The sequence below is a fragment of the Colossoma macropomum genome, unplaced genomic scaffold (assembly GCF_904425465.1).
Source record: "Colossoma macropomum unplaced genomic scaffold, Colossoma_macropomum, whole genome shotgun sequence".
Lineage (NCBI taxonomy): Eukaryota > Metazoa > Chordata > Actinopteri > Characiformes > Serrasalmidae > Colossoma > Colossoma macropomum.
The window spans coordinates 18,959,785-18,979,666 of record NW_023494805.1 but is presented as its reverse complement, the minus strand read 5'-3'; the positions used below and the strand labels follow the sequence as shown (position 1 = coordinate 18,979,666).

The 19,882-nt window shown below is 37.9% G+C and overlaps 2 protein-coding genes across 4 annotated transcripts in view; one reads left to right on the top strand and one right to left on the bottom strand.

The window, feature by feature from the left end:
* Nucleotides 1-974: 974 nt before the first annotated feature.
* otulinb (OTU deubiquitinase with linear linkage specificity b) lies at nt 975-8,771 on the bottom strand. Its single transcript, XM_036596959.1, has 9 exons — nt 8,633-8,771; nt 8,143-8,340; nt 7,268-7,468; nt 7,089-7,159; nt 5,851-5,966; nt 5,630-5,776; nt 5,349-5,471; nt 3,581-3,850; nt 975-1,611 (listed from the first exon to the last, which is right to left on the bottom strand). The coding sequence occupies exons 2-9, from the start codon at nt 8,295-8,297 to the stop codon at nt 1,345-1,347; spliced, it is 1,350 nt and encodes a 449-aa protein (XP_036452852.1). The 5' UTR covers nt 8,298-8,340; nt 8,633-8,771; the 3' UTR covers nt 975-1,344.
* A 7,824-nt stretch (nt 8,772-16,595) lies between these two features.
* amph (amphiphysin) overlaps nt 16,596-19,882 on the top strand; it is a 53,261-nt gene continuing 49,974 nt past the window's right edge. For 2 of the 3 annotated variants that reach the window (XM_036597091.1, XM_036597090.1), the window contains exon 1: nt 16,596-16,776. In XM_036597091.1, the coding sequence (XP_036452984.1) occupies nt 16,708-16,776 (69 nt within the window). In that variant the 5' untranslated portion in view covers nt 16,596-16,707. The remainder of the gene's footprint in view (nt 16,777-19,882) is intronic. The other variant, XM_036597092.1, reaches the window with a different exon arrangement.

Here is a 19,882-nt window from a genome sequence, read left to right as displayed (position 1 = left end):
ACATTATTTAGATTATAATAAATATTGTCATACTCCCAGCTCTACTTAGAGGACACGAACGCTTTGCGCCAACTTATACACAAAAATAAACTGGGCTTGGTTTTCTGCGTTTTCGGTGCTCAGCTTCTCTCTGTGTTTCTGTAAACACACACACGCCCTCTGGTGGACGAGACCTGCTATGACGTTCTTGTGATACGAACGCTCAATCACAAGGCTGAGGATAATGATTAGGTTATGCCTGATACTGTTTCTTTACTGATTTACATACAGCCCATGATCAGAGTGAAAGTGCAGAAGGCTGGCGCTGTCCTTTACAGATCTTTGGTATATTTACACGTTTTTCTGCCTGATCTGGCAATCATTATCAAATATTTGAAGATTATGTAAATAATAGCCTCCGCAATTTAGCATGGCTGAAAAGTCCCTCATTTAAGCTGCTGTATTGCTGTATGCGGAGAACACCACATGCGGTACAAATGAACATTACAATTCAGACAGTTCTGGTCCTAAAATCTGATTGGCTGAGCCGCGTTCAAAGCCGTTGTAAAATACTCTACTAAGAAACAACATGAAAAATCCTTGTGCTGTTACGACTCTAATACTGCTCGCATTGGCCACCGAGTGTACTAATGAAGTAAAAACCCGGTTTTGTTTTTAACTGGGGAGATGACCTGTTACCTTAGCTAACGCCTCCTTCAGCTTTTGATTTCACTCAGGTTATACGAAAGTAAAAATGAAACTGAACCTGGCGTTTATCAGCTCTCCGTGCTGGCATCACGTCATCAACCGTGGTAACTGCCTTGGTTGAAAGTTCATCAACACCAAATCTTTACAAACACACATAGCAGCATAGCATATTTCCTAAAAAGTGAACCTAAGTCACATTTGCAAAAGAAATACATGACAATCGGAAAAGCTCTGCTTTACCGTTTAATTGGTACATACCAACAGTCATTGCCCTTAAAATGTACAAGTTTTAAAGCAGAATTGTTTTAGGTTTGACCATTTAATTTTTAAAATTCCCATTTCTTTCCATCCATATATATATATATTTTTTCAATGATTTTGTCATTTGTTTAGAAGAAAGTGGACCCTGAATTGTGCGCCAGCATTCATTTATAACTGTGAGACAACTGTGCAAGAAAGTGCTTAATAATAAACTGCCCCTGTTTCAGTCAAATAAACAACAGAATCTGAATGAAAACCACAAACAATGAAAAAGTAAACAGAAAATATTTTAAACATTAACTGCACATGGACGGCATTAAACATTATACAGTTCCCCTGGGCAAATTATCAGATAAAACTGCGCCTGAGAACATCTGTCAATGTATCCAGCTTTCTTTACAGATGTGTAACGTGTCTTTTTTGGGCGTGGCCATCTGAGGGGAGGTTCCATATAGGTCTGCCTGATGTGTCAAATTTGGATGTGTCATGTTTGGATACAAGTACGTTATAGTGCCTGTCATCTTCTGTGATAAGATTAAGGCAAGGCCAGTTTTTTTTGTGGTCATCTGGATAGTATGTGATAAACTCTTCAGTGTCAGTCTTGTAGAGGCGATAGACCTGGATTGTCTGTTGTAGAGAATACCCAAGCAGAAACATCTCCACCTGTATTAGACAGAAAAAGAGACAATGCTTTATCATCTTCACCCAACACAATGCACTGGTGGCTAATCTGCAAAAATCTAGAAATTATATGCAGGCAAACTATCGCTTGATCTCCTGTTGCTCGCTCATTCTGTGTCTGAACAAGTTTTGTAGTTTTTCCATTTATGCATTAACTTGTTTTCTTGCAAAAAAAAGACAATGAAACCCACAACAACAACAAAAATGGAACATATGGCCGTATGTGAAGTTGCTTGGTAGTACATGAAGTTTATAAAAAGGGCTAGGATGGATGCATGGAATTGCTCCACGGGCAATATCTTGCTCAGTATTTATTTCAGAAAGCCACATGACAGCTAATTGGGCCTTCTATTGGGCATCCTTAAGAGACTTTGCAAAAGAACTTTTACAGTAATACATGTACATGTACAACAATGTTCTCACACAGTCATATGCAAAAGTAAAATTACATTATTTTTATTTTATTAATGAAAATAAGTTACACATCCCCTACAGAGAACATGCTCAAATATGACATTTTTCTGCAAATTTTAGAGTACATTTTCTATTTATTTGCTCAGTTTAACATATCGGAAAAAAACAACAACAAAGAAATAAATAAATTGTGCCACAATGTTTGACTGTTTTCCCCCCCAATATGTTAAATTCAGCGAATAAACAGTAATTCTGCAGTAAAATGTGCCGAAGTGTATTCTTTGTAGAGAATGTGTAACATGTCATTTGACCAGAGGTGTTCATACGACAATACATGTCTTGATTTGATAACACATAGGTGACATATGTGATGTTGCTGAGATGGACTGGGGTAAAATTGATTATATGTATACTTCTGTACTACTGTCCAAATTTTATTACAGGAAAGGAACAGAATATTACAGGTAGTTTGTCACTGCTCATCTTTGAAGTTATATTTTAGGGTTTTTTTTTAGCCATACATTCCTGACAGAGATCAAAGATTATTTTGAGTTTATCTATTTGAGTATTGTGATGTTTACTGAATTTACCTCTTTGTCAAGAAAGACATATAAAGTTTGTCATACAATCACTGATTAAGTGCTAAATTTGTAAATACTTTTAAAGACATTCTTTCTAATTCCCTGCTTACAGAATAGTTCCTCATGCTTTAGTAGAGTCCTTGGGTAAGACTCCTAACAGTACCTTCACCTACCTGTGTAAAATGATCAAACTGTAAGTCACTCTGGATAAGAGCGTCTGCCAAATGCCATAAATGTAGGTGTAATTGCAAATTAAATGTGTACAGAGATTTAAGGATTATTCCACTATAAAGTTGTTTAAAGGAAATTATGCCAGAATCCTGCACTTACAATCAAAATCAATAATCAATCATTTTGAAATCATATGAATAATTGCTGTTATTTAATTCAATTGTTAATTTAATTGTTATTTAATAAACAATAACTCACAGTGTAGATTGAAATTCCATAACCTTCTATAAGATAGGTGCCTGAAGGTATCCTAGAATGTTTTAATTAATATTTCAACATGAAATTATTAACGGATAATAATATACAGTAATAATCTATTTACAGTCGTTTCAGTTATCTGCTTCGAGATTTCATCTCCACTTTTCAAATACAAGGCATTCTTGATGTTAATTTTTAGAATCATCAGAATCATCTACAGCTTTGTTAATCGTTCTGAGCACACCTGAACACAAACTAAATTCATTTTTACAGCTTCATACAAATTAGCTAACAGTAGTAGCATCTTGTTAGAATCATGTACTGCAAAAACTAGTTTTATGTTACAGAAAACAGTGATTCCCAGCTTTTGGTGATTCTAAGTAAAACTGAATGGTAATGTATTAATAGGGAGTTTTCCACAGAGGATGGCAGATCTGCACTGAAACATAACTCAAAACTTACCGCTAATATAAAATATACTGATGGTACAGTTCTTTTCTGTACCCAAGTGTAGATGGAGTTCTCACCTGTTCCAGTCCACCACTGAAGCCCACGTGTCTGAGATGATTGGTAAAGAAGCTTCTAGGGCACTTGGAGGTGTCTCTGGCGAAGAGGAGCCAGCAGAACTCAGGAACCTGTAAACCCTTCTCCATGTCTAGGTGAAGCTGGACAGCTGTTCTCAGCATCAGGAACTTCAGGGCCTCCAGCAGCTCATATTCCTCTCTTTTACCTACAAACACCTGCTGACTAATATGCTCCCTCTCTGCTGGACTCGCACACTGCACTGCCTCCTGCCACTGAAGTCGAGATGGTTGAAATAAGATTTTTTTTTTGGCCAGGAATCATGATTATTTTCCTTTAAGCGCAGTGACACATTAAAAACATAACATATGCATGTTGTAAATTTATATAAAAAATTCTCAATCATAGTTCATTGAAATAGAGAAGATCTGTCCAACATGCAAATTCTAAGCTTTCTATTGATACTGTAGTTATGCTTTCAAAGGGGAATTAAACAGATTTAAAAAACAATCTACGTAATGAAATAGTTAAGATGTAGACAAAGTCAGGGTGGTTTGATGTGAAATGGGCCATTCTTGAGAAACTTAGAGTCAAAGTTTTTCACAGCGATGGTGATGGGTATGGAAGCATATCAGCATCAAAATTAAAATGAAAACGTAATATGTAAAATGGCAATGTATTTGGTTGAAAGTGAGGCTGGACTTAGAGATTCCTGTTGTTGCCATGCAAGGATATCTTTTACAAAGTGAGAATCAAAGGTGGATATATTGCTCTGCCATCACCTCACCCGCTGATGCACTACATGAATTCTGAAGGGCTGCAGAATTAAGCTAGCTAAAAGCTATTGTTAATGCTAGCTAACGCTACATTCCCAAACAGGTTCCTCATCTGTTGTTTTTATCAGCTGGCTAATATGATCCAGCTCACTGTGACACACACATGTCTATGTGTTCCAGTACAATTACAACTAAATCATTTTATGAGTACACTTTAGGTAACAGATAAAGTGGAAGACAGAAATGTATCCTCATCTGATGCTCACTATGTAAGATAGAAAATAGCCCTCGATGCTAGATTAAGCTCTATCTTCCGCATCTGTATCCAATGGTCGGCTGATTAAAAAAGAAAAATCTCATTTGATTAAAAAACCATCACAAAATGATACACTGCTCTGTTTTGCTCCATCTTCTAAAGAAAGATCAGCCGCCATGTCTTCAGACAAAGCCTTATTGCAGTTATTGCATAGCCACGTTAAGCATAAATATGCAGTTCTGGAAATACATTTTAATTTAAATAAGGCTGCTCATAAAGCATCTAAATTTTTGTGTAAATGAAATATCAATACAAGTTTACCTAATGGCAAATAAAAATCACAGCATGGAATGTGAGTTATTTTGAGCTCAACATTGCATATATGAGCAGGAAATTTAAATATAAACATACAGAGTAAATATAATAGTAAAATATTTACATATTACATTTTCATTTTAAATTTGATACTGATATGCTTCCATAGATAGGAACCAGATGTCTGAAAGGTTTAAGGCCTCTAGAAGCTCCCTACTTTCCATACAGAAAGTTATTACACAACACAGTTTTGAATATTTTGATTGATACACAGTGATCAACTGTAAGTAAGCAGTGCAGTAAGCAAACTCACAGTGGCCTTAAAGTAAATACAGATCCTTTTTTTCACCCGTTGATATTAGTGCTGTGAAAAACCCTTGTATTAGCTGTGCTGAAAGCGGATAATGATGTACAGATGAAAGTTACCCTCTCTCTTAACCGCTTCAGACAGCATTCCAGCTGCTCTACTGCTCCTCCTTCGTTTTTGCAATCAAGTGGAAATCTCCACTGTTTTATTAAATCCAGCTCAGACTGCATTTGTTTTGGCCACTAGGAGAGAAAAGTAGAAATACACATAAGGAACTATGTAATATAATAGCAGCCAACACACACACACACACACACACACACACATTATATATATATATATATATATATATATATGTGGTAGTTTTAAGGTTACTGAAAAAAAAACGATGGGGTCAAACCTGACTCATATCAGGGTCTTGGAGCCAGGCCGGGAGCTTTTCAGATTGGCTGAGGATCTGGAAGAGGGTTGCCCTCAGAGCACAATAGTTATCACCTCTCACTCTGCGCAGACTCTCAAAAAATCTCTGAGCTACTGCCTCATAGCCCTAAAAGCAATGGCATAGAGGAGTATTGTGCTGCAAAGAAAGACATACGACAAAGACTGCAGTGGAAATCTTACCTTTTTTATTAGGCGACTTTTGAAGGTGTTGCCTTTCCACTCTCTCTCACTGTAGGGGAGCAGACTCTCAGGAGCAGCCACACTGTTCTGGTCCTCTAAATTAGGCGCCGAGGGCGCTGAATAAAATAACTAGTGTTCAAAAGTTTGAAATCACAATGCAAATGTTTGGATTCAATGGTTTTGTTGCAGGCAAGTGTACAAAATGATTCTAATATGATTCTACTGTTCTGCAACTTCATAGGTTTCAACTCATTTGTATGAAGCTGTAAAAATGTAATTAAACTGTACATGTTTCCAGAATAAACAGAGCTCTATATGAGTTGGTAATGGCTGAGAAAGCTGTAAAACACTGAGAATGAAGTTATAATAAATTTAACACTTAGAATATCTTATGATTGAAAAGTGGTGATCAAATCTTAGGCTGATAACTTATCAAGATCATTACAGTATATCATTTTTCATTTAATGTCACCTTGGTGTTTCTAAAAAACATGAAACATGTATTTTACTAAAACTAATGACTGAATATTCAATTTGTCCCTAAAAAAACAATCACAACACTACCAAAACTTTACCAAATGTTTTGGTAGTGACATTTTAACTTGTTTTTAGCACAACTAGCCAGTACATGACTAGCAAACACAGCTTTGAAATAAAATAATAAAATACTAATATTTTTCATTAGAACACAAAAACTAAAATGCTCTAAAATGCAGGGGCGTGGCTAAAATAAGCTCTACCTATGGACTAAAACTGTGTTTCGGTAGTGACATGAAATAGTGGAACAGCATTTTTTTATTTAAAAATTAAACTTATAATTCTAAATCTTTAAATTTCACTTTAAACAAATTAAAAAAGACAGCCACCTACTAATGCTGATTTTGTATATATTTAGCTTATTACTATCTCAATGAATGTCTTGAATTTAAATATTTCACAACATAATCCTTGTAAAGTCTTAATACTTGATTGTTGTAAACAGTTTTTTTTTTCACTGTGGGTCAGCAGTCTGCATTAATTCAGTATCTATATCTGACGATAATACAAGCTCCAACGAACTGTATTGCAGCAACAGAAAGTACTGGCTATGGTTAACTCTTTTCTTATGTTCAAGATTTCAGCTGGTTTGCTAGCTGAAATAGCGCCTGACTAAGAAACATCTTCATCACGCAAAAGACCAAACAGCTGAGCATTACTTGTACATATTCTGATTTCCTGAGCATGATAAACGCTCATACCTGCATATGACTGTTGCTTCTCTTGCCTTTCTTGTTCTATTTCCTCTGCTCCCCTGTACAGGTCCACCTCACTGTGAAGGGATTGACAGAATGCTGTCAAACTGCAGGATGTTTAAAGAACACAATGCTGCATAAATACTTGTTTATTTCACAAGACAAACATTCCAAACTTGTAGTACCTGTTTTCATCCTCAGCATCTGATACCCTTGTTGGACACTGCTGGCGTAGCTGGCGATTGTGACCTGAAAGCTTGGCTTCTTCTGTCTCAGACGTTGACTGCGTGTCGGAGGTCACCCCTCTGGCTTCCCCATGTTTAGGATGACTGGGATTCAGCTGACCTGCAGCTTTTACTGTTTGATTGGGATTCTCCAGAGCTGATCTAGGGGAGACGAGGTGCATGATGAGCATAATTCACTTAATGACATGGTGATGGAACTATGTTAAAGGGGCATTCCGGTGTGTGTGTGTGGGAGAGGGAGGAAGGACAGGAAGATGTGAGCTGGGTAACGAACAAGCTGTTAGAGAAAACTCTGCATATGTATAGCATAGTTGTGGCCAACTTAACCATTAGGCTAAACAGCCAATTACAAACACACACATGCACAGCTCAAGAACTCCTCTATCCTGAAATACAAGCCTGTAAAAACAAAAAAATAGAAATAAAAAATAGAAATAAAAGCTTGTTCTCACACCCAGTATTGTTTTAAATGTTTTAAATTTTTCAGAATTGTGAATTGTGCTTTTACAATTGTGTATTTTACTATTTGTTTAAAGGAGAGGTTAGTTAGATTTCTGTTTACACATTAAAAATAAGAGACAGCACTTTTGTCACATCCAGTCAGAGGCACACTTTTTGATAATAATTTAGCGCTTCTCATATCGCCATTGTGATATCCAAGAGCTTTATCGAGCGGTATCGTATGTCAGTATCATACAGCCCGACTCTGGCGACTGCTGCAGCACTGCTGTATGAGACAAGATAGCATGTTTACAACAGATGGTTAATTTTTTATTTTGGCTGAAATGTGCCCCTTTAAGGTAGTGTACACTTACCCTTGAACCTTTTTAGATTTTTTGCTCTGACTTTGACCACTGGACTCAGGACTGGGGTTCACAGTCTCCCGGGTTGCTTTGGCTTTGTTAGGCTTGTGATTTTGATTTTGTATTTGTGCACCTTTCCCTTTCCCACCTGACCGAGCGGGTCGCATGGTGAAAGTGCTCAGGGAGTCCCCTCCTTCATAGGTGACACACCTGGACAGGCAGAAAAGAAACGCGGGACTTCACAATAAGCACTAATTACTAAATAAATGATGCGCATTCAAAAACGTTTAAACTCCGTTTTCGGCAGTTAGCTGTACTTCCGCGAGCTATCAAGCTAAGGTAACTGATAAGCTTTACACAGCCAGCTAACGTAAGTAGCTAACTAACTTAGCTGTTTATGTAATGTTCGCCAGATAAATGGAACAAGTAAAGGTACGCAGTGTATCAGTATAACTAAGCCTCTAAGATAAGGGTATAATTCATTTTTTAAACGTTTATTTACCTGTTGACTGGCCACGAAACCAAATTGTCAACAAAGGTTAGCGACGAGCTGATAATCTTCAGCTTCCTGTTATGTGGGCATGCTGGGAATCGGAGTTCTCTAAGCGTCTGCTGGCCACACTTAGCACCTTTAGCTCTTACTCTCGCGCATTTTACTCAGTTATTTCATACAGCCAAGGAAAATAAAGGTAGATGACAAGTTCATGAAGTACGAGGGCATGAGTAAAAATCTTACTAATGATTTAGGCTGTGTGATATTCATGCTTTATCCCAGAGCTGGGCAATATGGCATAAATATAGAATACTTAAAGAAAATTTCATGATACACAATATTTCTTTTTTTCAGATTTTTGATCAGCTGGAACAGAGAAAAAAGAATCAGAAGTGCTACATTTAGAAAATTATTTCAACAACTGTGAGCACAATGATTTTCATTAAATATTTGGCATACTGTGTTGCAATAATTTAGTTAAACGGAACTAATTTTGCTCTCTTTATAATGAAACTGTTGGTCTGTGTTCTACAAGTACTGATGATATATGCAATATGTTCAGAAAAGCATATTGTACTGTATTGTGACATAACTAATCACAATAACAATACATATATTGTCGTATTGCCCAGCCTTATTTATCCACTTCTACAGTAGCCTCATGAAAGCCATGTGTTATTTGAGCATAAATACCTTTTTGCTGTTTCCAATGAACAAGTTTTGGGAGACCTTTGGTCAGATTCTTGATTTGTTTCCACCTTTACAGTTTTTCCATCACACTCAAGGCTCCTCACTTGGCATCGGTGCAGATCTTCTTCACTGTCTACATTGCCTGATGCAGTAATACAGAAGTTTCCCATTCCCACCTTCTGTCTTCATCTGCTGCTTACAAATACAGAACGGTCTGTCTTGTGTTTTTCAAGTTACCTGTAATCTCTTTCTTAGCAAATTAAGGCTAAGGTTTTTTAAAGTCTGCATCAGTTTATTTAACTCAGCCTTCAGCATTTGCTTGCTGTCAACTAATGTTTGTCTGCTGTGACAAACATCAGTTGACTGTGTCAATTTATAAACTTGCCTGGATAAAAATAGACGCTTGTGGCATTCGACTAGTTCCCTGAGCTGAGAATGTCATTCATTTTTTGTCCACTAGCTGGCAGGATTTTACCAAAAGGAAATGAAGAAAGAAAGAAAAACGCCAAGCCAGTTACTCTTCAACACATTTTGAAGCATTTTCATTGCTACAGTGATAATTAAAGCAGGTTCACAGCAAAATTTCCAGTGTTTAATTAACACTCAGTTGGACACATATAAACTGTAAGTGTTACTGTAAAAACACAGCTAAAGATTTACTGAACAAATATGTCCCGTATAGAAGCAGTACTGATCACCATTAAGTCTATGACCAGAAACTATATATTGCTTTCAGTGGTGTGAAATTAGATCCAACTAAAAGGATCCAGACCTGACTGTACCTTCTGAACTGACCAATCGGATCTCAAGATTGGCAATACAACTAGCAACTCAGATCACAAGATTGACAATATATTAAGCCAATCAGATAGCAATATTGACAGTACAACTAGCCAGTCAGATCCCAAGATGGATCAAAATTTTGGCACCTTGTATTGACATGGTTGTGCAAATGAATGTTGTGGAAATTGAGAGAAATATTGAGGGTATTATTAAGAGCAAATGATTCTTGGTCTAATTAAACTAAATTGAATCAATTCAGTAAACACTAAAAAGGCCTCAGCCAAAACATGTACAAACAAGCTTAAATAAAGTTATATTTATACTGTAGGAGAGACCAGGGGTACCTGTAACACTTTATGTCTTAGCACTAATAAATAAAAAGGGTTGGTTTTTCTGGACAGGGAAGTCTAGTCTGGCAGGGAAGTCTAGTCCTGGACTATTTGAATTGAGATCTCCATTTTGAATGGAGATTCTCCACTGAAAGGAACATGTAGTCCAGAAAAGGAATATGTAATCTCTGTCTGGGAAACTGACGCAAAAAGTCTTGGTGCTAAATCTTGGAAATTTTCAAGACGAACCCACATTTTAACCCACTAATTTTAAATTCTCTAAATGATGGCTGTTTTGGCTGTTTTAAGTATGTTTGGGTATACAGCAGAAAAAAATAAATAGAGTGGAACACACTACATTTTTTTTTATCTTACCCTTCTGTACCTTGTTCTTTAGTTCTGAACAGCAAGCTTAGCAGGTGGAGCTCATGTGAAGAGATAGAGAGGAATTTAAAACTAGCACAATCCATAGTGTGTTTTAAGATGAAGTGAATTTCAATCACATGATTTGAATAAAAATAAGCAGTTCCATGGAGTGCTTCACTGGTAAACAGAGAGAGATTGAAGTGATGACAACATTACATCATGCTGACAGGCAAAAAACCTGTTGGCATAGTGCAATTGCCTAACTGTGATGATACCGTGATGATGTCACATTTATTTACTAGTTTCTGGAGACTGGATTCTCATATTCTTTATGTTAGCATTTAAAATATACACTCATTTCTTGGTCTGTATGTAATAATGTTATAGTGTATGCAATTAATGAGACAAAGGACCAGTCCTACTATGATTAAGACAACTATATCCATTTCAAATGGAGACACATAATGTCTTTTAAATGTTTCAAATCAAACAGATTCATTTAATACATGTTCTTTAGATCATGATTACCATCTTACCCTGGCATTTAGAGTGGCCAGTCCTTCAGGAACCCTCCTGCCAGCCACTGAGACATAATTACAGTGTTCTGAGTTGCTCAGAACGGTCTACAAAATGGACGGTCAGAAAGGGAAGGACTGGAGAGATAATATAAATTTAAAAGAAGTGATCCTAAAATATTTTAAAATGTGCCACACTGACAGTGAAAGTGAGACACAGCACTGTCAGTCTAAGAGAAAAGTTGGCAATTTTGATAGTTGTGAGGTAGTAAGTGTGGAAATAGAGACATTTAACAAATGGCTTTTAAAATCAACACAAACCCCTCCATTTTTGCCATAAAAAGTTAAAAGTGTCGTACTATAGAGCTGACATGTCCCTGACCTCATTGCTACCTCCTTCTGCCTGTAATAGAAAAAAATCAGCACTTAGTATACTGAATTGAAGTTGGCTACATCTAATAACAGCAGAGCGTTTACATTTTCTTCAGGAGCACTCTGCTCAGCAGAGGTTTCCTGATGCTGGACTGCTAGGTGCTAGGTGTGCTAGGTTGAGAATAAGGATTAGAACTAGGCTCAGACTCTGGTTCAGTCTTAACAATTTCTGGGCCACCTATCCACCCATCATGGTCAATAGCAAGAACCTGATAGGTCTGGATTAACAACAGACATCCAGTAATGTGGTGCCCAATGTTCAGGAATACTATGGTGCATTGGCCACACAAAGTACTGTTGAGTAATTTAACACAGCATAACTAAGATTAAAATTTAGAAATGTATGAAAAACACAATTTCTATGAAACGATATAACCCAAAAACTAAGACGAGAAGACCACACACTGAATTTCGAATGTCAAAAAAGCATAAAATTTAATAAGAAAATGTTTTTTTCTGGATTACAAGAACATGAAAAGAAAACATAATAAAAAGAATGGACAAAAATAGAGAAAAACAATCTCAACAGATTATCACGTCCAAACAAACATAACCTCACACGCAAAGGCTAAACTGAGAGAAAAGCTTACAGAAAATCACCAGGCTAAAACTAAGAGGACAGAGAGAGCGAGAGAGAAAGTGATGGGGGTGAGAGCACCTACAGGTGTCTTCCCCATCTAACACAGACTTTATAAGCAGTTATAGCTTTATGCAAATTACACGTAAAAAAAATAGACAGTCAATTGCTGATTCATCATTACAAATCACAACTACTATAATGCACAAACAAAACTGTGTCATTGGTGAGATTCAGTCAACAAAGATGGTATCCCTCATATGCATCTTAAACACATCAGCAAGAGTTACTTTCAGTCAGGCCCAAGGCCTTGAAAGTTCCTGAATGGTCATCTTTCACCCAGTTATACTATGACGGAAATACCCAGTTCCATGTGCACCATTGTCCACCGCCATGTCTGATAGGATAGATTGGAGATGGGCATAAGCAAGTCCTTGTCTTATATCACAGCATCTCTCTCAAGGAGCATGGTCACAGGCCTCACAGAGACACGAAAGCAAAAGAACTATTATTTATAGGTGTAAGAAATTTGTAAGCAAAATATTCTACAAAAAAGAGCCAAATTTGATTATGCAAGATAATCTACAACCCTTCAGTATGTTATATAAGAACAAATAAAGAAGCCCTGTCTAGAACATGCTTAACTCAGCACTACTAGATGCTGAATTGGTGAAGTGCTCAGAGTTTACTCAAGACAGAATGAACAGATCCTCACATCAGCTTTACAGCGTCCATCAAGCTACAAGGCAAGGCCAGCTTAAGCTGAATAAATGCAGAATGGCACTGTTCTCAATGTGTAATATGTTCTTATACAAACCTCAATTCTAAAAAAGTTGGGACAGTAAGTGAAAAGGTAATAAAAACAGAAAACAGTGATTAGCAAATCCTGTTTGACCTGTATTAAATTGAAACCAGTACAAAAAACTTGACCAGTCTAGCACTCACACTCTCTGATTTTGCAGCTGTGCTTTTGTAACATGTGCAGAACATGGCTTAGCATTGTGTTTTTGTTATAAGCATTTTTGTTCCTGAAAAACACATTATCTGGATATGTTGATCCAAAATGTGTGTATATCTTTCAGTGTAAATGTTGCCTTTATAGATGTGCAATTGACCCATGTCATGGGTACTACTAAACTCCCATTCCATGACACTGACTTTTGAACTTTACACTTGTAACAGTGGACAGTCCTTTTCGTCTTAAGCCTGGAGAACACAATGGCCATCATTTCTATAAAAATTGGAAAGGCTGACTCTACTTTTACCTTAGCAAGTGTAACCCTATGTGTTGACTTGTTGGGGCTCTAGAAAAAAAAAAAGGTCCCCACAAAAAGGGCCTTTTACCTCAGCAGTGCATGCAAAGAAGTTGTTGGTGAGACTCCACCATTAGTGCAAGACCACCCTAAACACATAGCACAGCCTGGCATAAATCAACTGTTGTATACACAAGTACAAGTAAGACATCGCACAGCTATACCCATGACTGGTGTCATGTTAATAATATTGAATTTATACTGCTGAAATATTTGGAGGTGAATATTTCTTTAAAAGATGCCTTTCCAAGAGGAGCATACAGACCTGCAGTGTCTACTTTAAGGTGTGTCAGATAAGCCTCAAGTGCACATATGTGAAATTTGGAACTGTGTATATTTTTATTGTTTATTATTTGGATGTGTCTAGTGGATTATTTGGATGTGTCTTTGCACGCTGACCCAGAGCTGCATGCCAAAGTCTTGTATGTCGTGTTTTGTATCTGTATGTACACTTTTTGTACTATTTATCTAATTATAGTTTTTATTTTGTGCACCTTCGTAAAGCCAAAGACAAATTTCCAGAAATGGACAATAAAGTCTATTCTATTCTATTCTATTCTATTCTATTCTATTCTACATGGTCCCTGAACCTCAGCCCTCCAATCATGACTGCAGATGCCTTTAGCAGACAACATAAGAAGTCTTTTTTAAAAGGGAACTCTAACTTAAATTCATAACAATGACATTTGAGATGGAGCCATCTGAATAGAAGAAGATACAGTGGTGCATTTCATTTCACTTGCTTTTGTTTAAATGTAACACCCAATGTGTTTGAATTGGTCCATAGATTAGGTTAATGGAATGATATAGCCTCAAGTGGAACCCAATAAACTCCAGTGATATCGTTGCTGTGCTCCGAGGGCTTTTGACATAACTGAGGCAAAATGAAAATAGATATAGCAAAACAAGCAGAGTAATGCAATATCAAACATGAGAATAATGCATGCAGCTTTGAAGAAAGACTAAAGAAACAAAAGGCCTACATAAAAAATACTATGAAGAAAGAAGAATGATTAACAACTTTAAGTATAAAGTACAAAATGTCTTTACATTTTGTAAAAAGTGTGTGACTAACTGAGGAACTGTTCAATAATGAAACACCTCTGTCTTCATGATCAGACAGAGCATTATAAATGCTCTCGCACTGCACAGCTATTTTCACAGTGCGTGCACAGAGATATCCAAAGGATAATCTGAGAAGTGCAATGACACGAGTAAGATAGACAGAATCACTTAAGAGGTGGAACGTTGCAAGCTTGAATCAACCCCAAGTAGGTTAGCTTCAGAGGACACGTTGCTATGGTGATACAACTGGCTTGCATTATGGCATGCTGCATATCAGTAAGATGGCTGACTCTGGCTGCATGCTGGAATATTTGACCAAAGTTGTGCACGGTCTGGGCATGTCTGGCATAACACAGTTGAATTTTTTTTAGCAAATACACAAAATGTGGTTAACTAGCATCCACACTAATGACATAATGCCATAAAGGACATTCTCATGATTTATTTAAAATGTATTTTTTAAAGAATAATTTACTTTCTATCTATAATTTGGGTAACAGGGCTAAAAGTAAGCATGTCCATCATTATTACAATATTACTGAAAATAAAGAAAAATAAATTAGAGAACTCTTCTTTACATGATTTTTAGAAACTATGGATAATGCAAATTCCTGTTCAACATTTTGTTGAATATTCTGGATATTTAAATGTGTGAATATTCAGGTGACAGGGTTGAGTGAATGTTGTGGGACACAAAATTTCAAAAAACCTTACTGCCCCTTTCCCACAATCATTTTGCAGCCATGGACACAAGCAAACAAACTGGATCCTGACCTAAAAAGCTTCAGTATCCTTCTAAAAAGCTCCATGGCCAGAGACATAGTAATATGTGAGTAAATACTGGTGATGCATTTTAAAGATGAAGACAGTGTAGACCCCAGAAGGACTTTAGGAAAGATGCCAAGTTGACTAATTTTCTTCTGAATAGGTAAGCATTGAGCTTCTGTTAAGATAGCTATCCTTAACTCATTTATCACGGGTAATAGTAGGGATGAGAATTTTAAGTAATCTCAACATTGGAGTACTCACGTTCATACTGTGTGGTCCGTGTGCAGCCGGGTTACCAAGGCAAATGAGGCTGAAGTTTGCTGCCTGTTTACCAGCTTCTTGTTAGAACTTTCCTCTTCCACCTTAAATGGTGCAGCAATTACATTCTGGTACCTTAGGTTTGAATGAGAAAATTCAAACAAGAAGCTAGCGAATAGGCTGAGGTGCCAGAATGTAACTGCTGCACCATTTAAGGTGGAACAGGCAAATTCAAACAAAAAGCTGGTGAAGCTGACTTGTGTGTGTGTGTGTGTGTGTGTGTGTGTGAATCGCATTAGGAATCCATCAAATGCACTTAGAATTAGCCACTGGTCACCTGTTTACATTGTAATATCAACCCATTAAAAAGCCAAAACACGTTACAAACCCATCAGGAACCAATAGGAACACTTAATGGTTTCTATGGGTTTTTTCAGCTGGGATCCCAGTCATAGCGTCCATAAATCTCCTAATACTCTCAATACTCTTACACTAACCAACCTGTAAGCGCAGGTTTCTCCAATTAATTTGTATTTCTGTGTTGTCATTTAATTTTATTTGCGAACTGACATTCACAGTGGCTACTGTAACGGTTGCTTATCGTGATGCGTGGCCCTTTTACTGTAAGCTATGGCAGCCTGGTTGTAACGCCTCAGCCAGGCCAGAATAGCAGCAGCTCAGAGTGTGAGTCACTGGCAGCTACGAGCCTGAGCCGAGCTGAGCCGAGCCGAGCCGAGCCATACTCAGGCTTAAAGGGTGAGACGGACAGGGTTTGTCAAAACAAGCATTTTGGACAAAATAAGGCTTCAGTATCGTGTGTGTTTTATGATTGAGCGATAGCGCATTTGTGTCATTTAGCGAAATATGTCAGGAAAACGACGAGGGTTCATGTTGCATCCGGGTCCTGTCGCTTTAAGAGAGACTCCGCCCTCCCCCGCTTCGCCTTGGAGGTGCTGAAAACGCTCGGCTCGCTTCAGTACCAGCAGCCATGGCCGAAATAAAGACGGGGATTTTCGCCAAAAACGTCCAAAAGAGGCTCAGTCGGGCTCAAGAGAAGGTAACGGCATATTTCTTAAATGCTTCCTAGGCGTGTCTTGCTCGCTGGGAATTTCTCGGACAGGATAAGACAGCAGCTTTTATTTTCTCTGTCAGGAGGAGCTGTCAGGAAAGATGCTCTGGTAGGTTTAGGCGGAGCAGGTACAGCTTATGGTCGATGGTCATGAAAAAATTCTCATTCGACATGAAAACTGAGCTTTTTTCGCTGTGAACTGTGCCTTTGCGCGCACACAATGTGTTTTATGCCATGCTTATGCTTCTTCGTTTCGTGACCAAATAAATGTCTTCACATCTCCTGACAGTTGCAGTGTCAGCCTGCAATCTTCTCTAGCACTGCCAATGGAAAGATACAGATGTAAGGGTGCTTCATGGCAAGATTCCCTCACAAAGCTGAGCCATGTTAGGAAAAATCATACATTGGATAGCGTTTTTTAATTTCAGATGGCAAGTAGGATATCCTGAGGGCAGAAAGCTGACCCCAGTATGATTTCAGGGCACGTACGTAACAGCTTCAGCTGGGTATTATAGCATGTCAGGGAATGAATTGACACGGTAAACGGGGCTGGTGGACCCAGCAAGGCTGTTGCAATCCAAGCCAAAAGCCCTTATTTATTAATGCTGCTCTTCACCATTTGCTTAAAGATGCAGCTCGATACTGAAAGCTGTGCTTCAGAGCTGTATTATTCCTGCAAGGTCAGAGGAAGGGGAAGAGGAGGGGATCCCCTCGCCTATGCAGTGGTAGTGGTTGCTCATGGGTTTGTCATCCATTTGTAAATGCCCGGGCCTGGCTTGTCTCGTATGGTTGTAAAAATACTCTACAATTTATATTTAGAATGACCTATAAATAGTAGAGGAAATCGTCTAGGTGTATTCTGTTAGGATGGGACGTTGGGCCTGCCATCACTCTTTCTCTATATTTGGTTGTATCCTAGAATTCTGTGGTGGCCTTGCTGTTTTTTTTCCCAGCCCAGGTTACTGCCCAATAGGTTTTGAGATCCAGTAGCCGTCAAGCAAAGACAAGACAGTGCTGGTGTTCCCCACATGGTCCGAGCGTCATGTAAGAGGATTGCTTTTCTTTTAATATCCACGGTCCTCCCCAGCAGAGCAGGCAGAGTGAAGTGACAGGCTCGCCATGGCTGTTGTGCATTGTAGACGGGTACAGACAGTCAGCACAGTTTATTTTCCACCGCAGGGGTGGTAATGGTTTTATGTGAGCACATAAGATTAATGCCACATTCGCAACCATGACCTAGAACTCTGGGATGCTTTATCTGAGGCGTGAATTAATCTGTCTTTTTGAGCAGCTTCTTGATACTGATTCACTCTGATACATCACAATCATTACATCTCTCGGGGGAGCTGATTGACTATGTATTATTCGTCTGATGGTTCAGTCAGGGTTTGGGCAGTTCAGCAATATTTGGTTTATCTAAGAGGCCTAGGTTCCCATGATCACTATAAAATAACTGCAAATGAATGAGTTTGGAGTAGGGCTGCACAACATGCACTGATACTGTAAAAGGGTGCAAAAATAAAAATGATCCTGTAACAAATCACTGAATTAAGGCTGAACGATTTGGGGAAAATATCTAATAACGATTTTAAGAGATTTAATTTCAGTTATCCTCTATAAATGAGGCCTTTTTTGCCACAAAGACCAGCATATCCATTTTTTGTACTTGAGGCTTGAATGTTGAATGTAGTGTGACAAACTGCCAGTTCACAAGCCCTATGTTATAGGTTATATATCCCCTAAATAAAACTTGTTCAGACAATACTGAAGAATGTAGGATTTAGCTAGAGTTGCACTTTTCAAATTGTGATTTCGATATACAAACAATTAATTGTTTAGCCCTACACTGAATGAAACATTAACACAGGCCAATTTTTCAGCATGTCACATATTTTTTCAGTATATTGGAAGGTATATTGCAGTTGCAATATGTTAATTTTGACTCCATCTGTCATAGTATTTATTGCAAAAATTGCTAAAGTTTTTCCCCATCATTCAGCTCTAAGTTTCTACGCATAGTGCAGGCATGCAGTTCATCCTCATTGGAATGCCAAGTCTTGTGCCACGACAGATAATATGATAAGAGCTGTAAGAAATCTCTTTATCTGACCTCCAGCTGTGACAAAGTACATTCCATTCAAGAGGAAGCACTCAATTTGTCAGCAGTTTCCAACAATTTTACATCGCAAGGTTGTAACCGTGTTAATTTTACTGTATCACAGGAGCTGCATTTGAGAAAACAGCAGCATTTAAGATCTTTGGAATAATAATGAGTCACTAGTGATGTCAATCAGGCTAAATTTAGCAGAAATTCATGAAAATTGACTCAGCCTTTAAACCACCTCATTGTGTTTTGCATGGCGGATACAGGCTGCTCACAGAACACGAGACAACATGCATAATTAACACTTCATTTTGCCACTATTCCCTGTGGTGAGAATCAATGAATGCTTTTTATATTTTCAGCCAAAACCAACCATGTCTTTGTATTACACTTTTAGAAAAAGTGCTGTAGTGAGAATTGAAGCCGCTCCTCGGCGTGGATTAGACAGAAGGGCTCTGCAGTGGCCTATCTTCTTTTGGGGCCCAAGCACCGTTAATATTTCATAGGCTGGCTGCCTGTGCTGCACTGTGTCTCCAGGCAGTTGGACATAAGGTTAATGCCAGGCTGACATGTGGAAAGCAGCATTTCTGTTGAGTTCAACGCAACTTCTTCCTCAGGATTTAGAATTTTGAGACGTTTGTGGTTTCATATGAACTTACGGGCTAAAAAATCTACTTTTTTAAAGTTTGCCTGTTTATAAGGCTAATATAGCTGAGAAGTAATGGAAACTTTTCCCCAATTAGCGTCATGCAAACTGCATGACTGAACCATCACACACTTGCCTTAAATCATGTCAAGTTGTTAAGTAATCTCAAACATACTGTTAGCTATATGTGATCCAGAAAACAGTTTAAATTGCTGGCTTACATAAGTGTAAAAATAATTTCTGCATCTCAGAATAATCTCTGGTGTGTTGACCTCAAGCAGAATTCCAATAATCAAAAAGGGAGAAATCTGCCCTCATGGAATGCAGTCTTCAAGGATTTGTTT